Consider the following 24,322-nt stretch of genomic DNA (forward strand, 5'->3'; position numbering starts at 1 on the left):
TGACGATAGGCATGGCTGCGGGCAGCTTCAGATGATTTGGTATCCGACTGGATGGACTGGATGGCCAGTGTATTGGCAGTCTAAGCTTTTTTTCAATGGCTACACTAAGCTACGTGGCCAGTTCAATCTCTTCATTTACCGATTAGCCAGGAATCGACCACAGGGGCAAAGCTACGCATGAACCAACTAACGTCAATGGTCGGGACCCCACTCACGAAAGCGGCAGACACTGAATTTGTGCAGCTTATCTACGAACAACTTCCATCAGACTACTACTGTAGTACGTCAGTGCGCAGGAATCTCCATCGCGTGCCAGTATTGGATGGAGCTACCGCTCTTGAATTGGCAGGTAGTGGTGGTCATCTGGATGTTACAACGTTTCTTGTTGAGAATAGGGCGTCGGTCAATTTACGCGATAAGGATGGTGACACCCCGCTGATTGAAGCGGCTATACCTCTGTGGCGAAGCTTCTTGTGTCCAAAGGCCTCCATCGATGTTGGAAATAACGCTGGCCAGACTCCACTCATCGCTGCATCTCAAAATGGTCAAACGGACGTGATGAACGTGCTTTCCGCGATGAAAACCAACGCTGAGTGACGAGATAAACTCTCTCCTGGTACAACTTTCATTACATACACTACAGATACATTTTTTTAGTAATAAACTATCACTGGCCTTAACGCCGCCTTCACCCGGCATTATTTGCTAATGCACACCCTTATCAGAAGTGTTCGCGTTTCTGAGTAGTCGGTGACAAGTTCATTTGAAGCTCTGCAATGCACGTGACGCACCCGCGAGTTTCTACAGCTTCCTCTCTGCTATGTTGATTCCCACCGTCGATGTCGTCTCGCTCAATGTAAGACACCTCGAAAGCTGACATATCAATGAAACCAGAGCACGAACTGCACACGGCTTCACCACAGAACCGACAATGATGACAGCGACGCAAGGTAAGCGTCCCGAACGTCTTGAAGCAGAGGAAGCAGTGATCACTCTCTACCCACTCCATCTTCGTGAGCCTTTCAATCGTCACGCCGGGTTTTTCCGCTTCCGTTAGGTTACCCAGACAGGCCGCCAGGCTCTGCAGCCACTTGACGTACTTCTTCATGAGCGAGCTCCCATGCGACTGCGCTGCTCGGATCCGCGGACTGGCCGCGACCGTCTTCAGGATGTGTTTGTTTGGCATGAGCGACAGAAAGAGGCTCACCCGAACGCTGTTGGGGTCGTTGGTGGTCTCTATCACGACGCCCGAGTTACGGAAGTGCAGTCGCTCGGTCTTGGAGGACTTGGGCAACTCGGGGATGTCCGAGAAGTTCATGCTCGAGAACGTGTGCACCCCGATGAGCGAGTGCGCGGCCGTGACGTCGTGCACCGCTCGCCGGCCGTTGCGCAGCCCGAGCCGCTCCACGGACTTGTCCGGGTGGCGCTCGAAGATGTCCTGGTAGCACATCATGGTGAAGTCGTGGCACGAGTCCACGCCGCCGAGCTTGTTGAGCGAGCGCAGCGTGAGCCAGTTGGCGGCGTAGGCGTCGTCCACCGTGTAGCTGCGCCAGTCGCCGTCGTGGTCCTGCGCCGACGCGGGCGGTGTGGTGCACGTGAGCTTGTCCAGCGTGACACCGCTCTCCAGGAGCTTCGCGAAGAGCTTCTTCGCCACGTCCTGATACTCGTCCGTGTGCGACGTCTTGAAGAAGCTCAGCAGCTCGTCCACGTCCGCGTCCAGCGTCGTGACGGCGCGCACCATGTAGAACTCGGACGGGTGGCCGCCCCCGCCGGCGCCGAAGGTCTCAACTGTGCTGATGCAGCTCGGCAGCGCGTCGCCCGTGAGCTCGTACAGGCGGCAGTGGTTGCGCTCCTCCACGAACCTCCAGCTGTCCGCGGGCGTGGCTGTGACCAGCAGCGCCATGTCCGTGGCGTCCTCGCGCACGCGGCGCAGGATGCGGGCGGCTGGTGCGTGGCCCGTGGTCTTGCACTGCGCTGTGCGGCTCATGACGGCGACTGGCGAGTCGATTGGGCAGCTGTGGCTGCTGGAAGAGCGCAATGGCCTTGGTGAGGAACACGCCGTCGACAGCGCGCACTTCGACTTGCGGTATCAGATAGCTAGTCGCGCCTGATGGGCAACTGCAGTCGCCAATGAGCGAGCGGTGATGCCGGACGACGTCACGGTGTCGCGCTGCGTTGGACGGTTGAAGTGCCACCTCGGCGGAGTCGAACGACTTGCTCGAGGGCTGCTGATGATAAGCAGATAAGCCTTATCTGCTGCAGGACAAGGGCGGTTGCCCCTTGGGTGTGTACGTGTAGTGGCGTCGTTCGTCCGCTGGCCAACTTTGAAACGCTAAACCGACAGAGCGAGGAGTGCAAATACCCTGCAGAGTCTGCAGCAGCCTGCCGGCCGGTTCGGAGCGGCTGCGGAGAACTCATCTCGCCGACGGAGAACTCGTGTCAGAAACCATTCCTCCGGTGGACAATGTTGCCGGGGTGAGCAGAGCCCGCTCGTGCAACGAGTCGTTGGGGGGTGCGAGTACCGCGGCCAACGAGGCCCTGGAGCGCTCAGCCGGACCATAAGTCCACCCTGGACTCTCTTCTCGCACTGCAAGCGCACTGTGGTTGCAACGACACTGCCAGCGAAGTCTGGCTCTGCTGCCCTCGCTGTCAGCGAGAGCGAGTCGCTGATTCGGCAGGCGCTGAACCGAATAAGATGCTTCAGGAGGCTGATCTTGCGTGAGGCGGGACCACAGTCCCAAATTGAGACTCTCAATTGGCAAGGAGCTCGGCAGGTTTGGCGCTGCGAGCCCATGGTCGAAAGCAGAGTCCGGTGTTGTCGACGAGCTCGAATCGCAGCGCAGGCAGGCCGGCTCGGTTTTATTGCCATGGTCTACCCACGGACCGTGGTGCACCCTGCACCGCTAGTGCGATTTGCATGAAGACGCTGCTATGAGTTTGAGATCTTGCAATTTGGAGTCTTTGAAAAATTCCAGTGCTGCCAGGTTGTGTTGAGGATTTTAGCTATCCTTGTTGCAGTCAGGAGCTTGACATTTGCGGCGTTATCCTGATTGAGCCCTTGCATTTGCGAACATTATCGGTGGGAAAAAAGATTTTTAGCTGCAGCATGATGCTTGCGGCGTCTAAGCGAGAATCACGGCGAGGACATCCAACACGAGAAGAAATTGGCGTGAGTCATTCCTTTATGGCCCGTGGCCGTCGTTCCTTGAAAGCACGAGCGCTTCGGCGCGATGTCCAAAACTCGGTCAAACGCGTTGAGGCCAGCATTCGGCTGCGTCATGGGCCTTCGATCTTCATATAGTCCCCCGACTCGCCGGCACCCCGGGTTCTTTTCACTGGCCCCACAACGCAAAACTACCCACTGCCTTCTCCACCGCAGAGCTGTTTCTCCATATAAAAAGCGGCCCAGCAGCTCATTTGAAGTGAGAACTCTACAGTGGGCCGTACAGTGGTGGGGTGGGGATGAGACCAAGGCAAGTCTCTGGCGATTGCGCCTGTTGTACCGTGACCGACCGCCTTCTCCTTCAGCATCGTGCGAAAGTCCATTCGCCAACTCGAAGAGCGCACCGCAAGTCGACGACCGTTAGCGGAGACTCTGGTCCGAGTGAGTTCAACTTGCCATTTCTCGAAATTCCAACCAGACCATGAGTTCGGACAAGCGGGCTGCCACCCCGTCGGCCCGAATCCTCGAGCGCGTGCGGGAGGACGCGACCGACTTGGCACTGCTGGCCACGGTCACCTCGCACGACTGGAAGCTGCTGAGCGACAAGAACGGCACGCAGATGTACGAAATGTCGGGCGAGTCCCTTTCGAGCAAAGTGAGCACGGTGCGCACCTTCGGCAAGGGAGGCGGCGGCCACCCGTCCGAGTTCTACCTCGTCCGCGCCGCGACCACCGTGCGCGCCGACGTCAACACCATGCTGGACTTGCTGCGGACCAGCACGTCCGAGGACTTCCGAGCTGTCATGAAGAAGCTCTTCGACAAACAGTTCGAGAGCGGCGCAGTCGTCGACTCTCTCAGCTGCACGACGCCACCCCCGTACGCGCCCAGTCCGGACAGCAAAGGGGGCAACGGGGGCTGGCAGTTGTTCAGCGAGGACGACGGCTACAGCGCCAATTGGATCACCTTGAGGGCCTTCACGAAACTGGGCGGTCTGGATGGCCACCGAGACTTCACCATGGTCTGCTACCAAGACGTGTTCGAACGTGCCTACATCAGTGAGAAGCTCACGCGGGTCGGTCGTCGGGCGGCACGGGACCCGCACCGACCGCAACCCGTGACGGGGTCGAGGCTTATCGGAGTGCACACGTTCTCCAGTATGAACTTCAGGGACATCCCGGAGCTGCCGAAGTCGTCCAAGACCGACCGTCTCCACTTCCGAAACTCCGGCGTCATTGTTGAAGAACTAGTCGAGGAGGACGCCAATGGCCCCACGGTTCGCGTGAGTCTGCTGCTGTCCCTGATGCCGGCGAAGTTGGTACTGAAGGAGGTCTCACAGAGTCCGCGCATGCGAGTGGCGGTGGCTGCGGGCCATGAAGTGGCCAAGAAGTACCGGAAATGGCTGCAGACTCTGGCGCTGGGTGTCAGCCACTTGGCGGAGGCCGCGAAGCCTGCTGTCACGATGCAGCACCTGAGCAAAATGACGTGGACAGAGAGTGATCAGTGCTACTTGTGTCTGAAGACGTTCCGCACGTACCGCAGACGACATCACTGCCGGTTCTGTGGTGCGGCGGTCTGTGGCTCGTGCTCGGGGTTCGTGAACATGGCGTCGTTCGAAGTCAACTACGAAGAGAGCGAGGGCGGCAACAACAGTATCACGGTTGGTCATCGCAAACTCGATCTGCGCATGGCCAGCGATGGGAGCGAGAGGAGCAACAACAACGGCTCTAACGACAACACGGAGGAGTTCATGGAGACTCGCGGGTGCAACACCTGCGTGTCCGAACTGCAGATGAACTTGACGATGCTGAGTCACGCGCGAAGCCAGCAGGATTCTAGTATCTACAGCAGCAGCAGCAGCGGGAGTCTCTCGCAACTCGTAAGCGCTCGTCTCAAGAACCGAAGCGCCGACCACGAGGATAACCAAACCTCAAGCTACAGCACCCGTTATGGTCCTCCACCACCGTATCCCGGGATGAGTAGCGACGTTGAGCGGGATCAAGTGATGCCGATGCGTACTGGAGACTATCCGTACTGCCAGCAGTACTCCGGTCAGAGAATGAGTTTCTCCACCATCAGCAGCAGCTCGTACTCGGGCCTGTCGCGCGATGAGCGTGCTCAACTAGCATTGTACTCGTCCACGAGTTCAGCAGAATTTATGGGCCAGGTACCCCAAACTTCTACTACTGTCGGCTCAAGCCCCACACCCCGCAGCTTCACGCCTTCAGACGCTTCATTGAGTGCTTTCTTGGCTCGTGACCCCGATATCCTCTCGCTAAACGGATTGACGTTATCTCCTGGAGGTACGGTGACGCCCAGAGCATCAACTGTCCTCGACGACAACGATATCGACCTCATCTACAAGCGCAACAGTAGGCCGTCGTACACGGACCATCGTGCGAGTTACGCCACTACTGCTGCTACGAACGAAGGCAGCAACCACAGCCAGTTCAACTACGCGAATATGACGCCACAGGAGGCGCAAGCCACTGAGCGTTTGATTCGAGAGGCGAGCGCACGAGGGAACACGCGCATGAATGGCCGGCCTCCACTGAATGGTAGGCGCCACCAGCCGCAGTACCAACGCGACTATGACCAAAGCCCGGTCGAGCTCGCGAAGAAAGTCTACCACGTGCCCGGAGCAGCTCCAGGGGGATTCTCCCCATCACACTCACAGAAGTCGTCATACTCGTCAGGAAGCTCCCACAGCGACTTGATCCAGTTGAATCCGCCGACCAAGACTCCTGAGGTGTCAAGTAAAAGAGACTTTGTCGTCTTCGATGACAATCGGCAGACGACAGCACTCGACCGGACAGAGAGCTCCAAGGATATGATTCCGCTCACGTTCTGAAACATGAGCTAGGCAAATGAAGCTCGCTCATACAGTACATGGATTGTGGATGCAACTCCTCGAATATGGTAGACAAAATGACCGCAAGGACCGAACGTGCGGGTCGCGAGTGACGTAGAAGAAAAAACGACGGCGTCGTAGCCAATATTTTTGAAAGTAAAAAGAGCGCAACGATTCCACGCAACACGCAGATAAGAATGTAGATGGACTCGACAGGCTGCTTCGAGCTACGGCTCAGCCTCCTCGTCATCAGCTTGGTTGCTTTGGTGATTCTTCGTGGTGTCGGCTGGGTTTTCTGCTGGTCGAACTTCATCTTGTTGCTGCGTTCCTTGGGGCTCGGTGTCGTCACTCTTGCTTGCTACCTCCTCCGCTTCTTGGCCCGCCTCCTGTCGCTGTTCTTGTTGCTGCTGCTCTTCCTGGTCGACTTGATCATGTTGTCTCATTTGCTGTTCACGCTGCACCTCCTTCTCCAGTTGCTCTTGTCGTTCTTGCAGGCGGCGCTGTTTCTTCACCCTTAGATCCCGTAGGAAGACCTCAAAGGATTCCACGTCGGGGAAACTCCGGCCGGCAAACACGGAGTTCGGGTGGGAGAACTCCTCGCCTCCAACGAAAAACGTGTAGCCTGGCTGCTGATTTTCCGCCTCTTGCTTTTCCTCAGCAGTGCCTTCCTCGTCCTCGTCCTCTTCACTAGTAGTATCTGAATAGTAGTCATCGCTATCGAGATCTTCAATATCTGCCGTCTGGATCGCAAGCCCTTCGGTGCTCAACGCAATTGTGCGGTGCAACATGTGCCGATCACACGCAACGAACAGTACCTGACAAACGCTGTCGGCGGGCAACTGCGTCACATCAACGGGGAAACAGCCTACGATCACGGAGCTTGCCTTCGGTCCATCGAGCGCTCGAATCTGCGCAGCAGCTTCTTCCTTTGTCTGCTGCGTTTGAGAATCCTGATCTGGCAATTGCTGAATCGACTGAAGAGGAGCTTCCTGGTCTAGGAACCGAGCGCTTTCATCTCGCAGTTTTGTAACGCGCGGGTCATAGTGTGGTTCCTCGCTGCGAGCGTCTCCCAGTTCGCGCCAGATAAGCTGGAAGTAGCCGTTGAGAAACATCTCAGTTTGTGGCAATCGGTAATTCACGTGCAGCGCCGCTCCACGTTCGTGCACATGGCCCATATTGCAATCCAGGTCAATCGACAAATGATCTCGTCTCGGCTCAAACGTCACGTAGAATTCCCCCACTCTGGGAGCGTCTTCTTCTTGGTTCCCCGTCGTGCCGACAGCTTCCGTCTTTGGTCCACCACGAAGCCCGCGAACCTGTTGGTCTTGAAGTACCGCTTTCCGCTCCCGCAGGTGCTGAAGAGCGAAGCAGCGCCTCGCGCGAGCCGTCGACGGCTTCATCTGGTCCTGCTCTCGGCGGAGATTGTCCTCGATCTCCGCTGCACTCATCAGCAGCTCGGGTGGCACCAAGTCCACTGGGAACAGGCCGAAGGCGTCGCGCATCTGCAGCGCGAACTGCGCTGGGTAGTGCTGCAGCACGAAGGCCACAAAGGCCAGGTTGCCTGTCGCGCAGGCCCGGTGGCAGGCCGACCAGCCCGCCGAGTTGCTCGTGGCGCTGGTATCATTGTCACTGGCATCGTTATTCTCGCTGCTCGCTTGGCTCGAGGCCGTGGAGCTCCAGGCCTCGGGGCGCGCGTGCAGCAGCAGCTCTAGGGCGATCTGCAGCTGCTGCAGGTGCTGGCCCGACTCGAGCTCCGAGGCCACGACCGTGTGCACCGCCTGCTCCAGCTGCAGCTCCCACGCCGAGTCGCGCGCCTCCGCCTCGTGGTCGTGCAGCAGTGCCTTGAGCTGCTTGATGTCGCCGTCCAGCACGCAGTCCACCAGCTCCGTCGACGTCGCGGCGCCCATGGCAGTGTCGGTCTCCCTCGAGCGTCGTGATACGGAATGGCTGATGCGCACGAAACGTCGCGGGAAAGATATGGGTACACTTGGAGATGGCTACACGTACGTGTGGTTGCAGTGCAGTGGGGTGGTCTATATTACGTCTGAGTGCTGCTTACTTGGCTTCGGCGGAGCGCTGGGCGATGGCTTTGCGTCGGCGCTGCTTCTTGGTGAGCCCGTCGTGGGGCTGGCGCATGGCATACTGGTAGAGAAGCAACAGTGTGGCCGAGCGAATGCCGGCGATACGACTGGCCGCGTGGATCGTGACGGGCTGCGCGCGCTGCAGCTTCTCGCGCTCCTCGTTCGAGATCATGGGCAGCTCCGAGTAGTCCACCCATTCGGGGATCTGCACGTGCTGCTTGTCCCGGAACACACGGATCTCCTGGTGCTGCGCGCGCAGCTGGGTCGCGTACAGGCACTCGGTCTTCATGAGCTCCTTGATCTCGTCGGGCAGAGCGTCTGCGTGCTCGTAGCCGACCTCGCGCCAGATGCGCTCAATGTCCTCGGGTGACACCGTCGAGAACGCCAAGATTTGCGCGGCGCTGCGCTTCACTCCGTCCAGACCCACCTTGACTCCGTAGCGGTTCCACTCGTGCGGGTCGCGCACAAATTCATCCAGAGCCTTGCGGGCGTACTCCATGGCCATCTCCTTGCGCTCCAGCTTCTCCATTCGCTCGCTAGGGATACCCGCGCCGTGCTCGAACGCCTTGCGAGTGAGTCGCAAATCCGCGTTATCTGCGCGGAGCAACAGACGGAACTCTGAGCGAGACGTGAACATTCGATATGGTTCTGTGGTGCCCAGAGATATCAGATCGTCAATAAGCACACCCGTGAAGGCGTCGGCGCGGTCGAGCACAATGGGCTCTCGTCCCATGGCGCTCAGGCCAGCGTTCATGCCGGCCACGACGCCCTGTGCTGCGGCTTCTTCGTACCCCGTCGTACCGTTGATCTGACCTGCCAAATACAGTCCAGGTAGTTTCTTGGTCTCGAGTGTCGGGTGAAGCGACCGCGGGTCCACGTAGTCGTACTCGACCGAGTACCCAGCACGCACGATCTCCACTTTCTCCAGGCCCTTGATGGTGCGCAGCAACTCAAGCTGGAGGTTTTCTGGTAGAGCAGTACTGATACCATTCGGGTATACAAGGTGCGTGTTCAGACCTTCGGGCTCTAGCCAAAGCTGATGCCTCGAGCGGTCAGCGAAACGAACAACCTTGGCATCGATCGACGGGCAGTAGCGCGGGCCCACGCCTTCGCCGTCCCTGCCGCCATCGTACGACGGCAGCATGTGCAAATTGTCACGCACAATGCGGTGGCTCTCTTCATTTGTGTACGTGGCGTGGCAAACCACCTGCTTGTCCGCGAGCGGTACCGGCTTGTGCTCGTTCAGGAACGAAAACGGCTTCGGTGGATCATCACTCGGCTGAATTTCGAGGCCTGTGTAGTCAATCGTGCGTGCGTCAAGGCGAGGCGGGGTTCCAGTCTTCAGTCGACCAAGCGGAAATTTGCAGCGCTCCAGCGTTTGAGCCAGTCCAACGGCCGGCGGCTCAAGTCCGTCAGAGTCGCGCATGTGTCGTCCAGCCGGGATACGAATATCGGGTCCCTGGTAAATCATTCCGCGGAGGAACGTGCCTGTCGTAATAACCACGTGCGACGCCTGAATTTCACGTCCAGAGGAGGTCACCACTCCCTTCACTCGTTCCTCGACCTCGTCTTCGCTCTGGCCTAATTTCTCTAGCATGAGGTCGTCCACTCCGTCCTCCACGAGCCACAGGTTCGGCAGATCTCGCAAAGCCTTTTGCATGCCCTGTTGATAGAGATCTCTGTCCATTTGAGCTCGTGGGCCTCTCACCGCCGGTCCTTTCGCCGAATTGAGCATCCTGAACTGGATGCCAGCAGAATCGGCCACCTGGCCCATTAGACCTCCCAGGGCGTCCACCTCGCGCACTAAAGTTCCTTTGCCCACACCACCAATGGACGGCTGCAATAGTTGGACAGGAAGGGCAAGTGAATAAGCTGGGCAAATAGCATTGGCATTTTTGCAGACACCAGGGCAATCGGCCGGAATCCACGTACGTTGCACGACATTTCGCCGACTGTCGACAACTTCTGCGTCACCAGTGCAGTTTTGGCACCTGGGTTGCATTGCAAAATTGTTGGTTGCAATAGTGATAGCGTGCGCAAGGGCGTTAGTACATCACGTAGTTGGTTTGACTATCATTGACAGAGTAACTTTTGAAGACGTTTGCGTCTCGTACCAGTTCTGGAGGCGGCGGCCGCAGCCTCGCAGCCCGCGTGGCCACCGCCGACCACGACCACATCGAAGTGAGAGGGGGCGACGGCGCTGCTGAGTGCTCGCAGCGCGGCCCGGCGCACGAGAGGCGCGACGTGCGGTCGTCGATGCGCCAGCATGACGGGTGGCTGGAAAAATGTTAAACCGCGGGTGTATGTGCGCAAATTTTGGTCCTGATAGTGAAGGCGAGTGGATAGTTTAGTCTGGTCTATTTTTTGTGTAGCATAGTGAGCTCGAGTGAGGACGCATTTTGTTGAAGTGAACAGTGAGTGCCTGCATCACGTACTGTGGTAAAGCTGCGTCGTCGTCGTCAGCCTACGGTGCTCAACGCCAGCACCAGCAATGTTTCGCGGATCCAGTGGCTGGATATCGATCGCCCTATACTGACTACCTTTTCAGGGAGCCAGCATGTTATTCATATCGATGGGTGCATCTTTCGGGTCGAGCTCACCTCATTAACCATTCCACGTTTGACCCCGAACAACGTACTCCACGACTTGATCCAAGACTTGCTGGCAATGGTCTCCACCTACGTGTGGGTCATCATCGGGGCTGGCGTGCTGTTTGTGGCGTACGTTGCCTTCACGTTTATCAAGATGTACCTCGACGACCGAGAGCGGAGACGGCGTGAGGCGGAGGGTGGCGGCCCCTACAGCAGCAGTAGCGACAACGAGAACGGCTACATCGGACTCGACGCCTTTCGTGACAGCCAAGGCAACGACGCCGGCGGACTTGAATCCGTTCGGGAAGGTGTCGACAGAGGAGGCATCAACAGCGCGGCTGCCTCCGCCTAGACGGCCAGCAACAGAGGCAGAGAACATTATCCGAGAAGAATTTGCTGACTTGCAAATACAATTGAATAGTTCTATCCTATCGGGGTCTATGATGTTTGTGCTAGTCGTACAGATCGGGGCGTGTTGTTCGGTGGCCGTCTCTCTTGTGTCCCCACTCGAGACTAACCGAGTCGGTCTCAGTATCTTGAATCTGCGGTGACGCGTGCGCTGGTCTCCGATGTGATCTCCACCGCGACAGCCACCATCACAGCGACTGCTATGACGAGCCCCACCGTCGTCTCCACGCCGCCGCTCCACAATACCGCCGACTCGTGCTCGTCATCGTCGATGGTCTGCTCCTCGTCGCGTTGCGCGTCGTGCCATCGGACACTGCTGCTGGTGTCCACGGGTCTCCAGCCGCTGACCCAGCAGAAGGCCACCACTGCGACGTTCACGCTGAAACCGAGCGCGAGCTCCACACTCCAGCTCTCCATTGCGCCGCTCCTCGCTCAATGCAGCAGCAAGCGCGAAGGAGGTGAGGCGAGAGAGAGCGAAACCGTTCGAACGCAAGGCAACCGTTGGCACTGCACACCCATTTGGATACACCCAAGGCTTCGCCATAAGAAAAGGTGGTGCTCCATCAAGCTCAATGCCTGCTGGAAGATTGCAACGCTGTTAAACGATTCCACGCTTGAAGACGAACGCGCGGTAAGGCTGGGCATTTGTTCATTATTGACTTGGGTTCAGTATACAAGGATGGTGTCGCGTGGCTCTGTCCGCCCAGGAGATCTGCTCATGCCCGCGCGACTCGACTCATGCTCGCCGCGGTGGTCGCGACCTCTGCGGCTACGGCCGCCGTGACTGCCACTGCGAGCACGACGCCGCCTGCCAACTGCAGGTCCTCGCCGCACAAGCCGCTGCTGAAGTGGCCCGGGAACGTCGCGTAGAGGCTCGAGGCGTGTCCGTTGCGGCTCGCGACGGCTCTCCTCGTGTCGCTGGAGAGCCGCAGCCCCGGGCTCGAAGGCGCGCCTCGCAGCCAGCACAGCAGCAGCACCGCCGCGTTGACGCCGAGGACCAGCGAGATGTCGGCCAGCCAGTCGCCCGCCATGTCGAGAGGAACTCCGATTGTGAGAAGCGGCGCGGAATACCACGCGCGACGAGCGAGCGAACGAGCGCGTGGCCATGTGGCACACGAGGCGGCGTCTGCCGGAGCTAGGCCGATGAGGATGCAAGGCGGCGCTTGCCGGTGCATTTATGAAGCCCCTGGTGGACAGGGCACACTCGCTACGACACTAGCAGCAGCAGGACTGCTCCCTGAATGCTGCTAGTCCCCACCTCCGCCATCGCCACCCGCCGCCGCCGTCTCCATCTCCGTGACCGCCTCCATGGCCTCCATGAGGTCTCCAGGTGCCGACATTGAAACCAGACTCGCCGCTAGCGCACCGTGGCGCCGTCTTCGAGCTGCTTGAGTCGTGCGTGACTCCCGCATGCAAGGCACCCCGAAGCCGAACACGAGTCTGCCGACGAAGCATTCGCCCCACAGGTCCCAGTGATCTATCATCGCTGGCTGCAGATGCTATGCAGCCGACCGAATGTCTCCACGAGTTGTTTGCAACTGCATTGCGAGCTCTCTGACAGGGGTTTATCTGGTCTAGCAGAGAAATGGGCAGCAGATTCCGTCGCAGGCAACAGTAAGAATCGTCAAGCGTGAACGCCGCTAGATACGTCATGTGTGGGGTGAGTATTACATGTGTACGACCTTCGAAGGCAAATTGTAGCTACTTGCGAGTCTGAAAGCGTGAAATGCAAGCGATGCATCGCGGACCAGTCAAGTTGACGCCCATCAAGCCCACCGCACAGCAATTGAAATGGTTGCATGAGTGCGTCTATGTTATCGGTTCTCTGGGGGCAAAAGAGATTGAAAAGGATGAAAAGAGAGTCGTCTGGATAACGATCGCAACGCCGCGCTTCATTTCTCACTCGTGCTTCGGTTTGCTGTTCGAGCCGGCCGCTGTTGTCTCTAGAGCTGGGGTCTTCTCTTCCACGTCCGAGCACTTGTCCTGGATGTCTTCCGCCAAGCCCTTGCGGATCAGTGTGTATCCCATAACGAGGAAGAGGCCGTACCAGTACACGTGCAGCACTACCAGCATGCAGAGCAGCGCGTTGCCCGGGTGCAGGAAAATCCCGACGACGTGGGGGTTGGCTTCGGGGATCACGAAGATGGCGTTGTAGATCAGGTGGAACGGATACACGTACAGCCGCGTGTAGCCCCAGGAGACCAGGAGCACGACGTACATGGCCACGATCAGCGGGGTGTTGCCCGTGTCCACCACCGACTTGATAGCGTCTGTTAGCACAAGCAAGTAAACGGAACACCGCGGAACAACGTTAGTCATCCTGAGTTTCCCACCAAAGAAATTGCAATAGGAGTCTTCTTACAGCCAGTGACGTCTCCGATATCATGTGTGAAGGTCACGAGCGCTCCCATGGCGCAGTAGTTCGCCAGGTACGACCCTCCGATGAGGATGATCGTCACCAAGTGGTGCAGCAGCATCTCGATGAAGTCGTTGCGGATGGGGGAGAACAGCAGCATGAACAGCAAGCTGTGGAAATGGTAGCCGAGCTGCACGAAGTAGTAGTACTTGAGCGCGAAGCCCGGGGCCTCGTGCAGGATCAAGTAAGCCTCTCGGATCACGCCGTTGCCTCCGAGCACGGGCGGGAACCACTTCTCGTCGCGCATGACGTAGTACCCCGCGACGGTGATGCCCGCGAACCATCTGAGCAAGGCAACAAGGAAGAGGGAAGGAGTCACAGTTTAGTCAGCGCTGCCCAATGAATCCTCCGACCTTCAGAGACGAGGCGGCTCTCACGTGAACTTGAAGAGCACGGTGGCGAAGCGCTCGACGCGGTCTGGGTGCTGCCGCTTGGCCGGGGACAGCACGCGGCGGCCGAGGGGCTTGGCCACCGCCAGGAAGGCGAAGCGCAGCGCGATGATGAGCAGCGCGAAGCCGATGCCGACGAGCCACTCGCTGATGTGCGGCATGTCGGGGTTCGTCTGGAACTCGGGGATGGCGGCGCGCATCTGCGCCACGCCGAAGAGCTCGGCCAGCACGATGGGCACGAGCGTGAGCGTGAGCGCCACCAGCACGTACTCCTTGGCGCTCAGCAGCACCTTCATCTCCGTGGCGGCCATGGCTGCTCGACGGTCGCTCGGGGCCTCTGCTCGACGATCAGGGGGCAGGATGGGATATGCCGGTGAGCAACTGCTCTTTTGTATCGGACCAAAATCATAAAATCGATGCCAGAATAGAACCCGAATGTGGTCCACACACGCTTGCAACCTATCTTGAAAATGTGTAAAGTGTACACTGTACACCAACAAGGTATAATAGTAAAACGGTAGACAGTCAATTACATAAAGTACTAGCCGAGCGCCGCCGCTTCGCGGCGGTGGGTGTGGGTTTGGTCACAGTAGTGTGGACCGCCCGCCTCCGCTTCGCTCCGGCGGGCTGGTTGGTTTGCTTAGACAACGCTTGACGTTGGGGTATGGGTATGCCCGCCTCCGCTTCGCTCCGGCGGGCGATGGTTTCGTCAAAGGAATGCATTGCTAAAGTGAAACGCACTTCCAAAACAGACATGAAATTATGTACTTATGAAGTGTGTACTGCTGATCGCCTACTCCGCCTAAGCATCTTCGAATATCTGCCTGTACACAATGTTGTCAGTGTATGCACCGTCGTCTTCCTCCAGCTCCGGATACTCGATCAAAGCCTTGAACTTGGACCTGGATGTAACTCTCGACAGCGCCACATAGAGCTGTCCGTGGGAGAAGCAGGGTGTCGCCAGATACAAACCTAGGTTCTGGACGGTTTGGCCTTGGGCTTTGTTGATGGTCATGGCGAAAGCTGGTACAACTGGAAACTGCTTGCGTCGCAAGCGGAAGGGGAACTCGCGCGCGTCCCCATCGCTGACGAAGACGATCCTTGGAATTAGAACGTTTTGGCCTATGCGCTCGCCAGTCATGATGGTAGCATGAATAACGTGAGGCTTGAGCTGGACAACCCGTAGTCGCGTTCCGTTGCAGAGGCCCAAGTCGGGGTTCAGGTTTCTCATCATCATAATTGGGGCGCCTTCCTTCAATGTAAGCTTGTGTGGAGGAATACCGTTGATAGTCACCGAATGCAACACCTCCGGCTCAAAGAAGTTGCCTTCGTTGTCGTCATCCACTGAATCCACCGATAGATACTCGCGGGCCTCCCCGGAGAGTCGTTCAGAGACGGCTTGGTTGATGCGGTGCACCACGGCGTTGGTAGTCGTCAAGATGGTCCTGTTGGCGAAGTACTCGTCCGTAGCAACCTCGGGATCGTTGATGTCGGCGTACATCTTATCAATAATGTTCTTCAAACCCCGTGGAACAGCTCCAGGTGTGATTTCTTCGTCTTCAATGTCGTCTCCTTCTTCGTAGATGTTGTCGATCAGCATATCGCGCGGAATCTTCACAAAGTCCCTGCCCAGGGACCTGTTGACCTCGTGTCTACCCTCTCCCACTTGTAGGAGAAACTCCGAGAAAGCTGCGAGCTCTGCGGCGGTGCTTTCGTTACTTGCCGATTGTACACGCATGTTTTCCGTGAGATGCAGATGCTTGAAGTGTCGCCATAGCGTAGATGACTTCAGACACGCGTCGATGGTCTCCGCTGGTGTGCCGCATACTACCACCGGCAAAATCGGTCGGAAGTCACCCGAAAGTACAAATACTTTTCCTCCAAAAGGCTCCTGGTCGTTACCCATGATGTCACGCAAAGACCTGTCGACCGCTTCGAAGGCGTGCCTGTGAGTCATCGGAGCTTCGTCCCAGATAACCAATCTGGCCCGCTCGATCAACATCTTGAGGCGCGACTGTTTATAAATCGCACACGTCGACTTGTCGTTCAGCTTGAGAGGTATCTTGAACGTTGAATGCGCTGTGCGCCCACCCATGAGCAACAGCGAAGCAATTCCACTCGAAGCCACAGCAATCGCGATCTTCCCGGACAGTCGCACCTTCGCCAGGATATGCCGCAGCAGAGTTGACTTTCCTGTACCTCCCGGGCCGTCAATAAAGAACAGCTTGTTGCCTTGAACTGGTACTTCGGCCGCCTGGATGATTTCGTCGTAAATAGCTCGTTGGCTGTCGTTCAGCTGGCTTTCTTGGTCCACAATGGCTTGAAGGGTAGAGTGCTGGTACCCCTCCAGTTCGCGTCGAATGAGGTTGTTCCGCAGCAGCGAATCCAGCACCAGCCGCGGGTAGTCATCCAGCTGAGGGAGGTCAAAGTCCGCCACTACGTAGCCATTGATCTGGAGCAGGTCGTTAAGGTCCTTGAGTGTGTGGAACCTGATCGTGGCTTCCTTCTCCTGTCCTTCCAAGTCTTCGTATATGAACGCGAAGTCTTCAGAAAGAACCTCGTAGAATCGATTCCACAGTACGCGAACCTCCGAAACTTGAGAATAAACAATGATAGTCGCGAAGAGCTGGCGGAGTTGGTACGGCATCTTGAAGGCTGCGGCTTCTTCCATACAGGCAATCCATTCTGCGTCGTCTTCAAGGTAGCCCAGTTTGAGTGCGGCTTGGCGGTACGACGCATACGTAACACCATCCACTGTCCGAAGCTTGGCAAAAGACTGTGGCCCCTTGCGGTGACATAGCAGTACACGCATGTAGAACCTCTCCATGTCCCGAGGGGTCACATGAACCATCCGCCCAAGCGCCGCTTGGTATTGTTTGCGACGAACCCATCTCTTTGCCTTGTCATCCCATCGGAATAGCTTCGGAATGTCTTGGTACACCATGGTCTTTGCCACTTGGTTCTCCGGAGCCTCGCTCGCACTCAATTCGAAGAAGCGGGTCAACATCGAGTGGCGACCGCGCGTGAGAACTCGATCCGGGTTGTCGCTGGAACGGAAGGTCACGAATTGCTCGTTCTCCAGGTGGATAGTCAGCTGTACGATGGAGTGCGTCTTGCCTTGAACGGAGAAGTCGAGAAGTCGCATACATGCCTCTATCGGAGATATATACCTTGCGTTCAGGTACCGAAGAATCTCGTTAGGATCCACCCTTGCACCGTTCGACTCCCCGCCCACCGTTTCCACAGTTATTACAGCCTTGTCGGACCCCTTGTAGACGTACTTGTATTGGTATTTGACCGCCGTGAGGGCCGTACAAACCTCCACGTTGATATGGCAGTTGTACTTCTGCGAAAGGTAGGGGTTGTACGGGACCATCCACTGGTTAATGGTGGCGTTGTCGTACTCCCTTCCCTTGAACTTGAGTACGCCTGGAGGGCGGCGGCGACGTCTGCAGACAGGAAACCCGTTCACGTTTCCTTGGGTAACCTCTACCAACGGCTTCGGGTATCCCTTCGTGCACTTTCCGTCCTTCATGCAGGGGCTGGAGGGGTTGGCCGCGCCACATGGACCATGCATCATGCAAGTGAGGATGGTCTCGTACAGCTGGGGGTTGATCTCGGCGTCCGGGAGCTCCGAAGAGCACAACTTGTCGATGATTTGTCTTGTACGCGGCTTGTCTTCGTCTGCGAGAATAATCAGAATGTGTGCGTGTGGGAGGCCCCGCTTCTGGAACTCCACCACGTAGATCCTCGCCAGAACACGTCCCAGTACGCCTTCATCCAAGTCTTTCAGCATCGCCGCGAGTTTCTGCTGCCAAACGCGGGCTACGATGTCCGGGCGGTCTTGTGCGCTTTGGTTTGGCTCTGGTATCTTCTCCTGGATCTCCTCCCACGTAGGGTTGCACGTCATAGTAACGAAGACGTCCGGTTTCCCGTACTCTCGCACGATAGCCATGGAATCTTGGTAAGACTTGTACATGGCCCGCGGACTCCCCGAATGCGTGGCTGGTAGAACGATGCGCTTACCAATTTGGTCCAGGAAGTGTCCCGAGCGACGCTGCGGTTCGTCTGGGTGTTGTAGCGCCCCAGTTTCGCGGTTGTACTCCGTCAGTAGAGCTTCGCCCTCGCGCAGAACCGCCGTGTTTTCACTTAGAAGCGCGTCTCGAACCCCGCTGTACTGATCGGCCCGTAGTTCAGCTTGATGGGATGCCACCCAACGCAGTTGCTCTTGCTCGCACTTGGCTCGTTGATCTACGCAGTACTGCTGGAATAATCGCCCACCTTGGTGCAGTACCGACTCGTCACCGACTTTCTGGAATAAGCGGTAGGCTACGTGCTCGCGGAGGGACATTTCACGCTTCTTTCTGCGCACCACGTTGTTCGCATACACATCTGTGTAGGTCCAACCCAGTTCTCCATGCGGAAGAAGTAGTGGGTACTGCAACGGGTCATACACAGAGTGTGTTTCGAAGAGGCGCAGCAGCGAGTGATCTTTAGTACGCAGAAGGATGTCGCGCGGGCTGTCCAAGTTGCCGTCCTCGATAAGAGTCGCTCCAACTTCCGAGACCGTGGGTAGGTTGTGCGTTCGCGGGTTCGACCTCTTTTCGTGTAGCCGGAACACCATATCAACCACCTCCTTTCCTGCTGCCTGGTCGGCGCGCAGCTTCTCCGCGAAGTTGATAAATTGTTGCGCGAACGGATTGGACTCCTCCATCATTTGCTCGATCTCCAGTAGCGTTCCGGGATGGAGATCAGCGAAGATACCTCGGCGTCGCTCCGCTCGCTGTTGCATGTCTGGATCGACGATGTAGATCTGGGCAAACTTGGGAGGCATGGGCTCGTTTGTGAACGTGTCGATACGCGGAAGTAGAGATCCCAGGTAGTGCCCCATGGCTCCTTGAATACGATACGTGTATACACCACGTTGTCCAGCAACGCTCTCGTCTTGGTTCACGTCCCTGAAGTTGGAGCGGTTGCTACAGGAAGCCCCAATCGACGTGAAGGCAAACACTTGGTTGTAGGCACGAATGCGGCGACGAAAATCGGCATCCGTATACAACTGGTGCAGTCGCGGAGGCGCAGCAGGTAGTGGGGGTAGTTGCACCGCTCCCTCCAAACAACAGCCTTTCTTGGATTCTGCAGGCCATTTCCACGCGTTGCAATGAGGGCAGACCGTAGTCGGAGGCAATCTGTGGCGCCCATCGACGATATTGGAACCGCTGAGCATAGAGACTCTGAAATCCTCTTGGTTTGCGAGTGCATGACCTCTGCGAAGAGTACTGCGCCGTATACGCTCCTGTTGTCGCCGCTCCTCTCTCTCCTCCTCCTCTTGAGCATCGCGAACCATTGCTTGATGTTCCCGGCGGGCGGCTCGCTCCGCTTCGACCACTTCCTGGCTCAGCGCAGCCCGACGTTCTTCCTGGCGAACGCGCTCGCGTTCCTGCCGTTCTTGACGTTCACCAGGGCCTTCTTGCTGTCGCTGTTCTGCATGTTGGAGACGGTCGGTCTCCTGCACGATCTCCCGTTGTTGCTCTGTTTGGTTAGATCTTCTATTGGCCCGTCCTAAACGGTTTTCTTCGCGCACTGAGCTCCGTTCGGCCTCGGGGACTGACGCTCGACGTGCACGCTGGAGTTCTGCAGCTCTACGTCTCTGACGCTCGCGCTGGGATCCCGTCATGTTAGCCCTTCTAACTCGGGCTCTCTCTCTCTGTCGCGGGCTCGCGTGCGTTCTTTTTGAGAAGCTGACATTGCTGCGCGCCGCCTACGCGCTGCCTCCGCCGAGGTAAGGGTGGGAACTTGCTCCCTTGTGGTGGCAACCGCTGCTGCAACTGTAGGAACAACAGGCGCCACTACCGGGACCACAGGCTGTTGTTGGAGGACTCGTGGAGGCGCAGCAGGCCTGTTCGCGACCGTGGGGCGACTCTCGACTGCCGTGACCGTTGCCGCTGTGTCTGCCACGTTAAGCGCTTGAAATTCCTTGTTTAAGTTGTGGCGCTTAGCCCTCCGACGCGCTTGGCGACGCCTTTTAGCAGCAGGCTCCTCTGGGGCAGCGGGAGTTGCGTTGATGCGCTCGTTGTCTCGCAAGGCCTGCTCGATCTCCTCGCGCGTCCTTTTCCTTTTCGTTCGACCCATTTTGGACTGCGCACACGCAATAGAGTCACATGGCGCGTTAGACATAAAGTCTAAGAACACCGTCGCCATTTCCAGGGTCCTATACACGCGCCCCGCCGCGGACACAGAAGCGCAAATAGGTGCGTCCACCTAAAGCGCCGGTCCCATACACGACCACTGGCCCGGAGATGAGGCAGGTCACCCGGCTTCGCCGAGATCTGCCCCATTTACCCCGGATTGGTATGAGATTTCCCACGCCGCTGGCGGGCGGACGTGGGCACCTCAGGGTCGCGGCTCCCATGAGCGGTCGCTGCGGCAAGGGCACGCGAAATCCTACGTCGGCGGCGGGTGCCAGCTGCAGTCTTTCTTATCATCTTAAAATGGGTATTGCTACCCACTTTAGAGAAAGTAACGGTCAGTATAGTGGAGAGCTGCAGTACCCAAATGCCATTCTCCAAGGTAATTAAACCCGGGATGCAAGCAAGAGAGCAATGTTGCAGATTCGGGACGACCTGCCTGGCATCTGTGCACCAACGGGGGAGTCTCGACTACATGGCCGTGTCGTGGAACCCACTGCAACTCCCCCGTGGCCCCACCGGAGTAGGCACCAGGCCGCCCTTAATCCCACACTATAATACCTCGACTGCCCTGAAGGTACCAGTTATCCCACCAGGCGGAACTCCCGAAACCGACACGTATATTACAGTTTGGAAACTATGTAGCTAAGCGTACCTTAGTCCCTGTGCGGCGCTCGGGTCCTGTGGGGCTCGCAGCGGCGCCCGACGTCCGAGCGCTTCCTCGCTCCGCCGCGCGCGGAATTCAAAAAGGAAATGTGAATGCTGAGGCAAATCAGCCGGCCAATCACAGCACGAATAGAAATCACGCAAAAATAAGCCAGTCCGGAAGATGGTGGGATGCCATAGGGCAGGTTACTAATGCGTTAATGCAGGGCGGTAGGACGATGCTCTACGGTAGGCTAAGGCCCAAAGACAGAGAACGGACTTACGGACAGACAAACACACAGGATACTCTGTTAGTTGTAGTAGACTAGCCGATCGCCACCGCTTCGCGGCGGTGTGCGTGTGGTTACTCATAGGCGGTTACGCTCGCTGTTCCAGCTCACTCCACTATTTGTCATAGCCCCCCTCCGCTTCGCTCCGGCGGAAGTACAGTACGTCCCAATCCGTTACGCTCGTTGTTCCAGCTCACTCCACTACTTGCCGTACTGTTCGTCCCAACTCGTTACGCTCGCTGTGCCAGCTCGCTACACTACTGAACATACCGTTCGTCTCAACCCGTTCCACTCGCTGTGCCAACTCGCTTCACTACTGGATATACCGTTTGTCACAACCCGTTACGCTCGCTGTTCCAGCTCGCTCCACTACTACGCGATCGCGTTCGGTGCTCGAATGCCCAGCATGCTTGAAGGTCCTGCGTGCTTGAAGGTCCTGTGGGAGGTGCTTGATGGTCCGGGTTCACCCCTGTCCAGCGCACGTCTTGTATTTCGCGCGTTGTATCGCGAAATGTATGTGGCACTCCGGATAGCAATATATTCTAACAGAGAGGGTTTCGGCCAATCACAGAGCAGTAATAATATATTATGTATTTATCCAGTCAACGCTCAGGCCCAGAAGGTCGTCCACTTTTGACTTTAGGGCGCATGTACAGGCTACTTTGTCGCACACACAGCGCACCGTCGTCGCTGTGCGGCGCTCGCGTCCTGTGGGGCTCGCAGCGGCGCCCGACGTCCGCGCGCTTCCTCGCTTCGCCGCGCCCGAATTCGAATTCAAAAACGGACATTTTAGCGGGGAGGCAATTTCAGCCTATCACAGCACGAATAGATATATCGCAAGGCTATTTTTGTAATATCGGGCATAGATTAGCCAGTCAAAAGGATGGTGGGATGCCATAGGGTAGGCTACTAATACACTGTCGCCAGGCGGGAAGGGCGCTCCCCCGACGATGCTCTACGGCAGGCTAAGGCCCCAAGACAGAGAACCGACACACAGCAGACAGACTGACAGGATACTCTGTTAGTTGTAGGGGACTAGTAGTATTTTTTCTCTCAAGGTTACCTCTGCACACTACACTGTAATCGACTCAAGCAAGAGGTCATGTTGGCGGACCATCAACCTGGCAGGTCAAGCCGAGTCGTGGGACGACCCTCGTCCCTGCGGCACATACCCTCGTATAGCACTTTCATCCCCTTGTTGTCGCAGTCGGCCAGGTTGAAGTAGCATCTATTCGTGTAGGTGATACCGTCACTTCCACAGACTTGGGGAAGGTTTGGATTCTCACATATAATGTTGCCAACCCCTGCGCACGAAAAACTTGCGGAGGTTCTGACGATCAGGAGCGAGGCGAGTACGGCTGCACTGGCGAATTTCATGGCTTCGGACTTCGGGCGTGAGGTTCTGGTCTGGAGGAGACGGTGTGGTGTTTGGCTGTAGTGTGTTGCTGGCAAATAGCGAATCTGAGGTAGAGCTGCTTCACTCCTGCTACTGTTTTTTTTGGTAGCATATCCATATGGTACTCACGATTCGTGGTACGCGTAATATTCCGTGCTTACAGTACATGTGTACTGACATGGATCTGCTGATTTGCTATTTGTCGTCCAAGCGTTGATCAAAAGTAATCTTGTACAAATGCAACGGTATGTGTTTATACTGGGATAGCAGTGACCCCGGAGGGAGTGCTGTGGCCAGCCCAACACACATGAGACCACGGCAAACAAAACGTTTCTTATGAACCTAAGTACGAATCGCGATTTAACCGCATGAATCGAAAGAGCTGTGTCTCGTGCTTCTTTTAAGCTATTGATCGTTAGCAAGTGTTGAGAACTCGTGGAGTTACATCTGACGAAAAAAATATCTCTACTTCCGGATCCCCGAAATCTCGGGTTTATTTCGGGCGTGTGACCTCAATATTTTCTCAATTTTATCGTATTGTATATTGTCATAAAGCTTGTGTAAAATGCCATCGAATTAAAGTTGTTTTCGCTTTCTACGAGTGTTTTAAGCTTTTAAATTTTTGATGTCCGGTTATGTACGAATTTTGATCTGTCAACTTTAAACGCGATTATCTCGAAAACTCTAAATGGTTGATAAGTAACATTTTGTTTCCCGTGGTCTCACATTAATTAGGCGTCCGGTAACTGGTTCCAGTAAAACAAAGCCGTGCTTTGCACGCGGAAGCTCTGGGTTTACAAGTCAGTTTTTCAAATGTTATATTTAAAATTTATGTGATGATTAAAGTAATTGTAGACTTCCGCTTCGCCCTGAGGCCTCATGCTGCAAATAGTCAGTATGGTAATTTCATGCTTTCGACATACCTGTGGATAGTTCGCCGTGGGCAACACCAACGTGCTCGTGGCCGTGGTGCTGCTTGTCATGATGTACCTGCCTCTCACCAAGGCGCGCTGGAACCTGGTGCTGCTCACGATGGTGCAGAACTGGGTGCTCGGGCCCTTCGTCATGTTCTTCCTCTCGTCGGCCTTCTGCATTGCCATGGTCGTGGTCTGGAACAGCCTCGCGGGCGGAGACGCTGCGTACTGCGCCGCTATGGTGGCCATGAACGGTAGCCGATTTGAAGATCAGAGTATATTCGGTTATATAACCGCTATATTCTGACCAGATGAACAGATCAAGAAAATACATCATAATTGGTCCGGAAATATGCACATTCAAAAGGAATTTAGGTCAACTAAATTTAGCTTATAGCTGGACTATTTCGTAATTTGTAACAACTAAAACTGGTAACCTTGACTTTGTTCGGACGGTTAGCATTATAGTTTGAGATTATAATTTAAAGATGAAATGTTGTGGTAGTGCATCTATATCACGCCTGGCTTGTTGCTTTTGTAGCTTGGGGTGACCGAATTGTACCTATACAGACTGTTGCGGACTTAAATCGAGGTGATTTTCGGCGTCACAAGAAACACAGGATGGGCGACATCGTTCGAAGAGGCCTCAGAGACCGTTTGCAACCGGAGCGAAGCGGAGGTCTGCAATGGTCGGCGCGTGGGCCGGAGTAGTTGCACTGCGAAGTCACAAGAAACACAGGATGGGCGACATCGTTCGAAGAGGCCTCAGAGACCGTTTGCAACCGGAGCGAAGCGGAGGTCTGCAATGGTCGGCGCGTGGGCCGGAGTAGTTGCACTGCGAAGTCACAAGAAACACAGGATGGGCGACATCGTTCGAAGAGGCCTCAGAGACCGTTTGCAACCGGAGCGAAGCGGAGGTCTGCAATGGTCGGCGCGTGGGCCGGAGTAGTTGCACTGCGAAGTAGGTGTTATCTATTTACCGACGCCTTGCCC

General features: G+C 56.5%; 8 protein-coding genes across 10 annotated transcripts; 2 read left to right on the forward strand and 6 right to left on the reverse strand.

Moving 5' to 3' along the window:
- Window positions 1-721: 721 nt before the first annotated feature.
- Window positions 722-1,987, reverse strand: IUM83_02227 (1-phosphatidylinositol 3-phosphate 5-kinase FAB1; the record flags this gene model as incomplete). Its single annotated transcript, XM_067926128.1, has 1 exon — window positions 722-1,987. One exon carries the CDS (start codon window positions 1,985-1,987, stop codon window positions 722-724), a length of 1,266 nt encoding a protein of 421 aa, XP_067800907.1.
- A 1,657-nt stretch (window positions 1,988-3,644) lies between these two features.
- IUM83_02228 (1-phosphatidylinositol 3-phosphate 5-kinase FAB1) lies at window positions 3,645-6,011 on the forward strand (the record flags this gene model as incomplete). The annotated part of the gene is made up of 1 exon (XM_067926129.1): window positions 3,645-6,011. One exon carries the CDS (start codon window positions 3,645-3,647, stop codon window positions 6,009-6,011), a length of 2,367 nt encoding a protein of 788 aa, XP_067800852.1.
- A 227-nt stretch (window positions 6,012-6,238) lies between these two features.
- Window positions 6,239-7,918, reverse strand: IUM83_02229 (trna uridine 5-carboxymethylaminomethyl modification enzyme; the record flags this gene model as incomplete). The annotated part of the gene is made up of 1 exon (XM_067926130.1): window positions 6,239-7,918. The coding sequence occupies one exon, from the start codon at window positions 7,916-7,918 to the stop codon at window positions 6,239-6,241; it is 1,680 nt and encodes a 559-aa protein (XP_067800853.1).
- Window positions 7,919-8,066: 148 nt separating this feature from the next.
- On the reverse strand, window positions 8,067-10,360 carry IUM83_02230 (tRNA uridine 5-carboxymethylaminomethyl modification enzyme GidA; the record flags this gene model as incomplete). The annotated part of the gene is made up of 3 exons (XM_067926131.1): window positions 8,067-9,929; window positions 10,025-10,083; window positions 10,207-10,360. The coding sequence occupies 3 exons, from the start codon at window positions 10,358-10,360 to the stop codon at window positions 8,067-8,069; spliced, it is 2,076 nt and encodes a 691-aa protein (XP_067800824.1).
- A 399-nt stretch (window positions 10,361-10,759) lies between these two features.
- IUM83_02231 (ATP-binding Cassette (ABC) Superfamily) lies at window positions 10,760-11,035 on the forward strand (the record flags this gene model as incomplete). The annotated part of the gene is made up of 1 exon (XM_067926132.1): window positions 10,760-11,035. One exon carries the CDS (start codon window positions 10,760-10,762, stop codon window positions 11,033-11,035), a length of 276 nt encoding a protein of 91 aa, XP_067800647.1.
- Window positions 11,036-11,211: 176 nt separating this feature from the next.
- On the reverse strand, window positions 11,212-11,508 carry IUM83_02232 (uncharacterized protein; the record flags this gene model as incomplete). Its single annotated transcript, XM_067926133.1, has 1 exon — window positions 11,212-11,508. One exon carries the CDS (start codon window positions 11,506-11,508, stop codon window positions 11,212-11,214), a length of 297 nt encoding a protein of 98 aa, XP_067800646.1.
- Window positions 11,509-11,807: 299 nt separating this feature from the next.
- On the reverse strand, window positions 11,808-12,122 carry IUM83_02233 (uncharacterized protein; the record flags this gene model as incomplete). The annotated part of the gene is made up of 1 exon (XM_067926134.1): window positions 11,808-12,122. The coding sequence occupies one exon, from the start codon at window positions 12,120-12,122 to the stop codon at window positions 11,808-11,810; it is 315 nt and encodes a 104-aa protein (XP_067800645.1).
- Window positions 12,123-12,990: 868 nt separating this feature from the next.
- Window positions 12,991-14,207, reverse strand: IUM83_02234 (LAG1 longevity assurance; the record flags this gene model as incomplete). 3 transcript variants are annotated; one of them, XM_067926137.1, is made up of 3 exons in its annotated part: window positions 12,991-13,361; window positions 13,454-13,791; window positions 13,885-14,207. In XM_067926137.1, the coding sequence occupies 3 exons, from the start codon at window positions 14,205-14,207 to the stop codon at window positions 12,991-12,993; spliced, it is 1,032 nt and encodes a 343-aa protein (XP_067800575.1). The 3 variants fall into 3 exon arrangements, with proteins under 3 accessions (XP_067800575.1, XP_067800576.1, XP_067800577.1); XM_067926136.1 differs by having other exon boundaries at window positions 12,991-13,350; window positions 13,437-13,791; XM_067926135.1 differs by having other exon boundaries at window positions 12,991-13,350; window positions 13,425-13,791.
- Between the last annotated feature and the right edge of the window lie 10,115 nt (window positions 14,208-24,322).

This window comes from Phytophthora cinnamomi, assembly GCF_018691715.1.
Source record: "Phytophthora cinnamomi strain GKB4 chromosome Unknown Contig0, whole genome shotgun sequence".
Classification (NCBI taxonomy): domain Eukaryota; phylum Oomycota; class Peronosporomycetes; order Peronosporales; family Peronosporaceae; genus Phytophthora; species Phytophthora cinnamomi.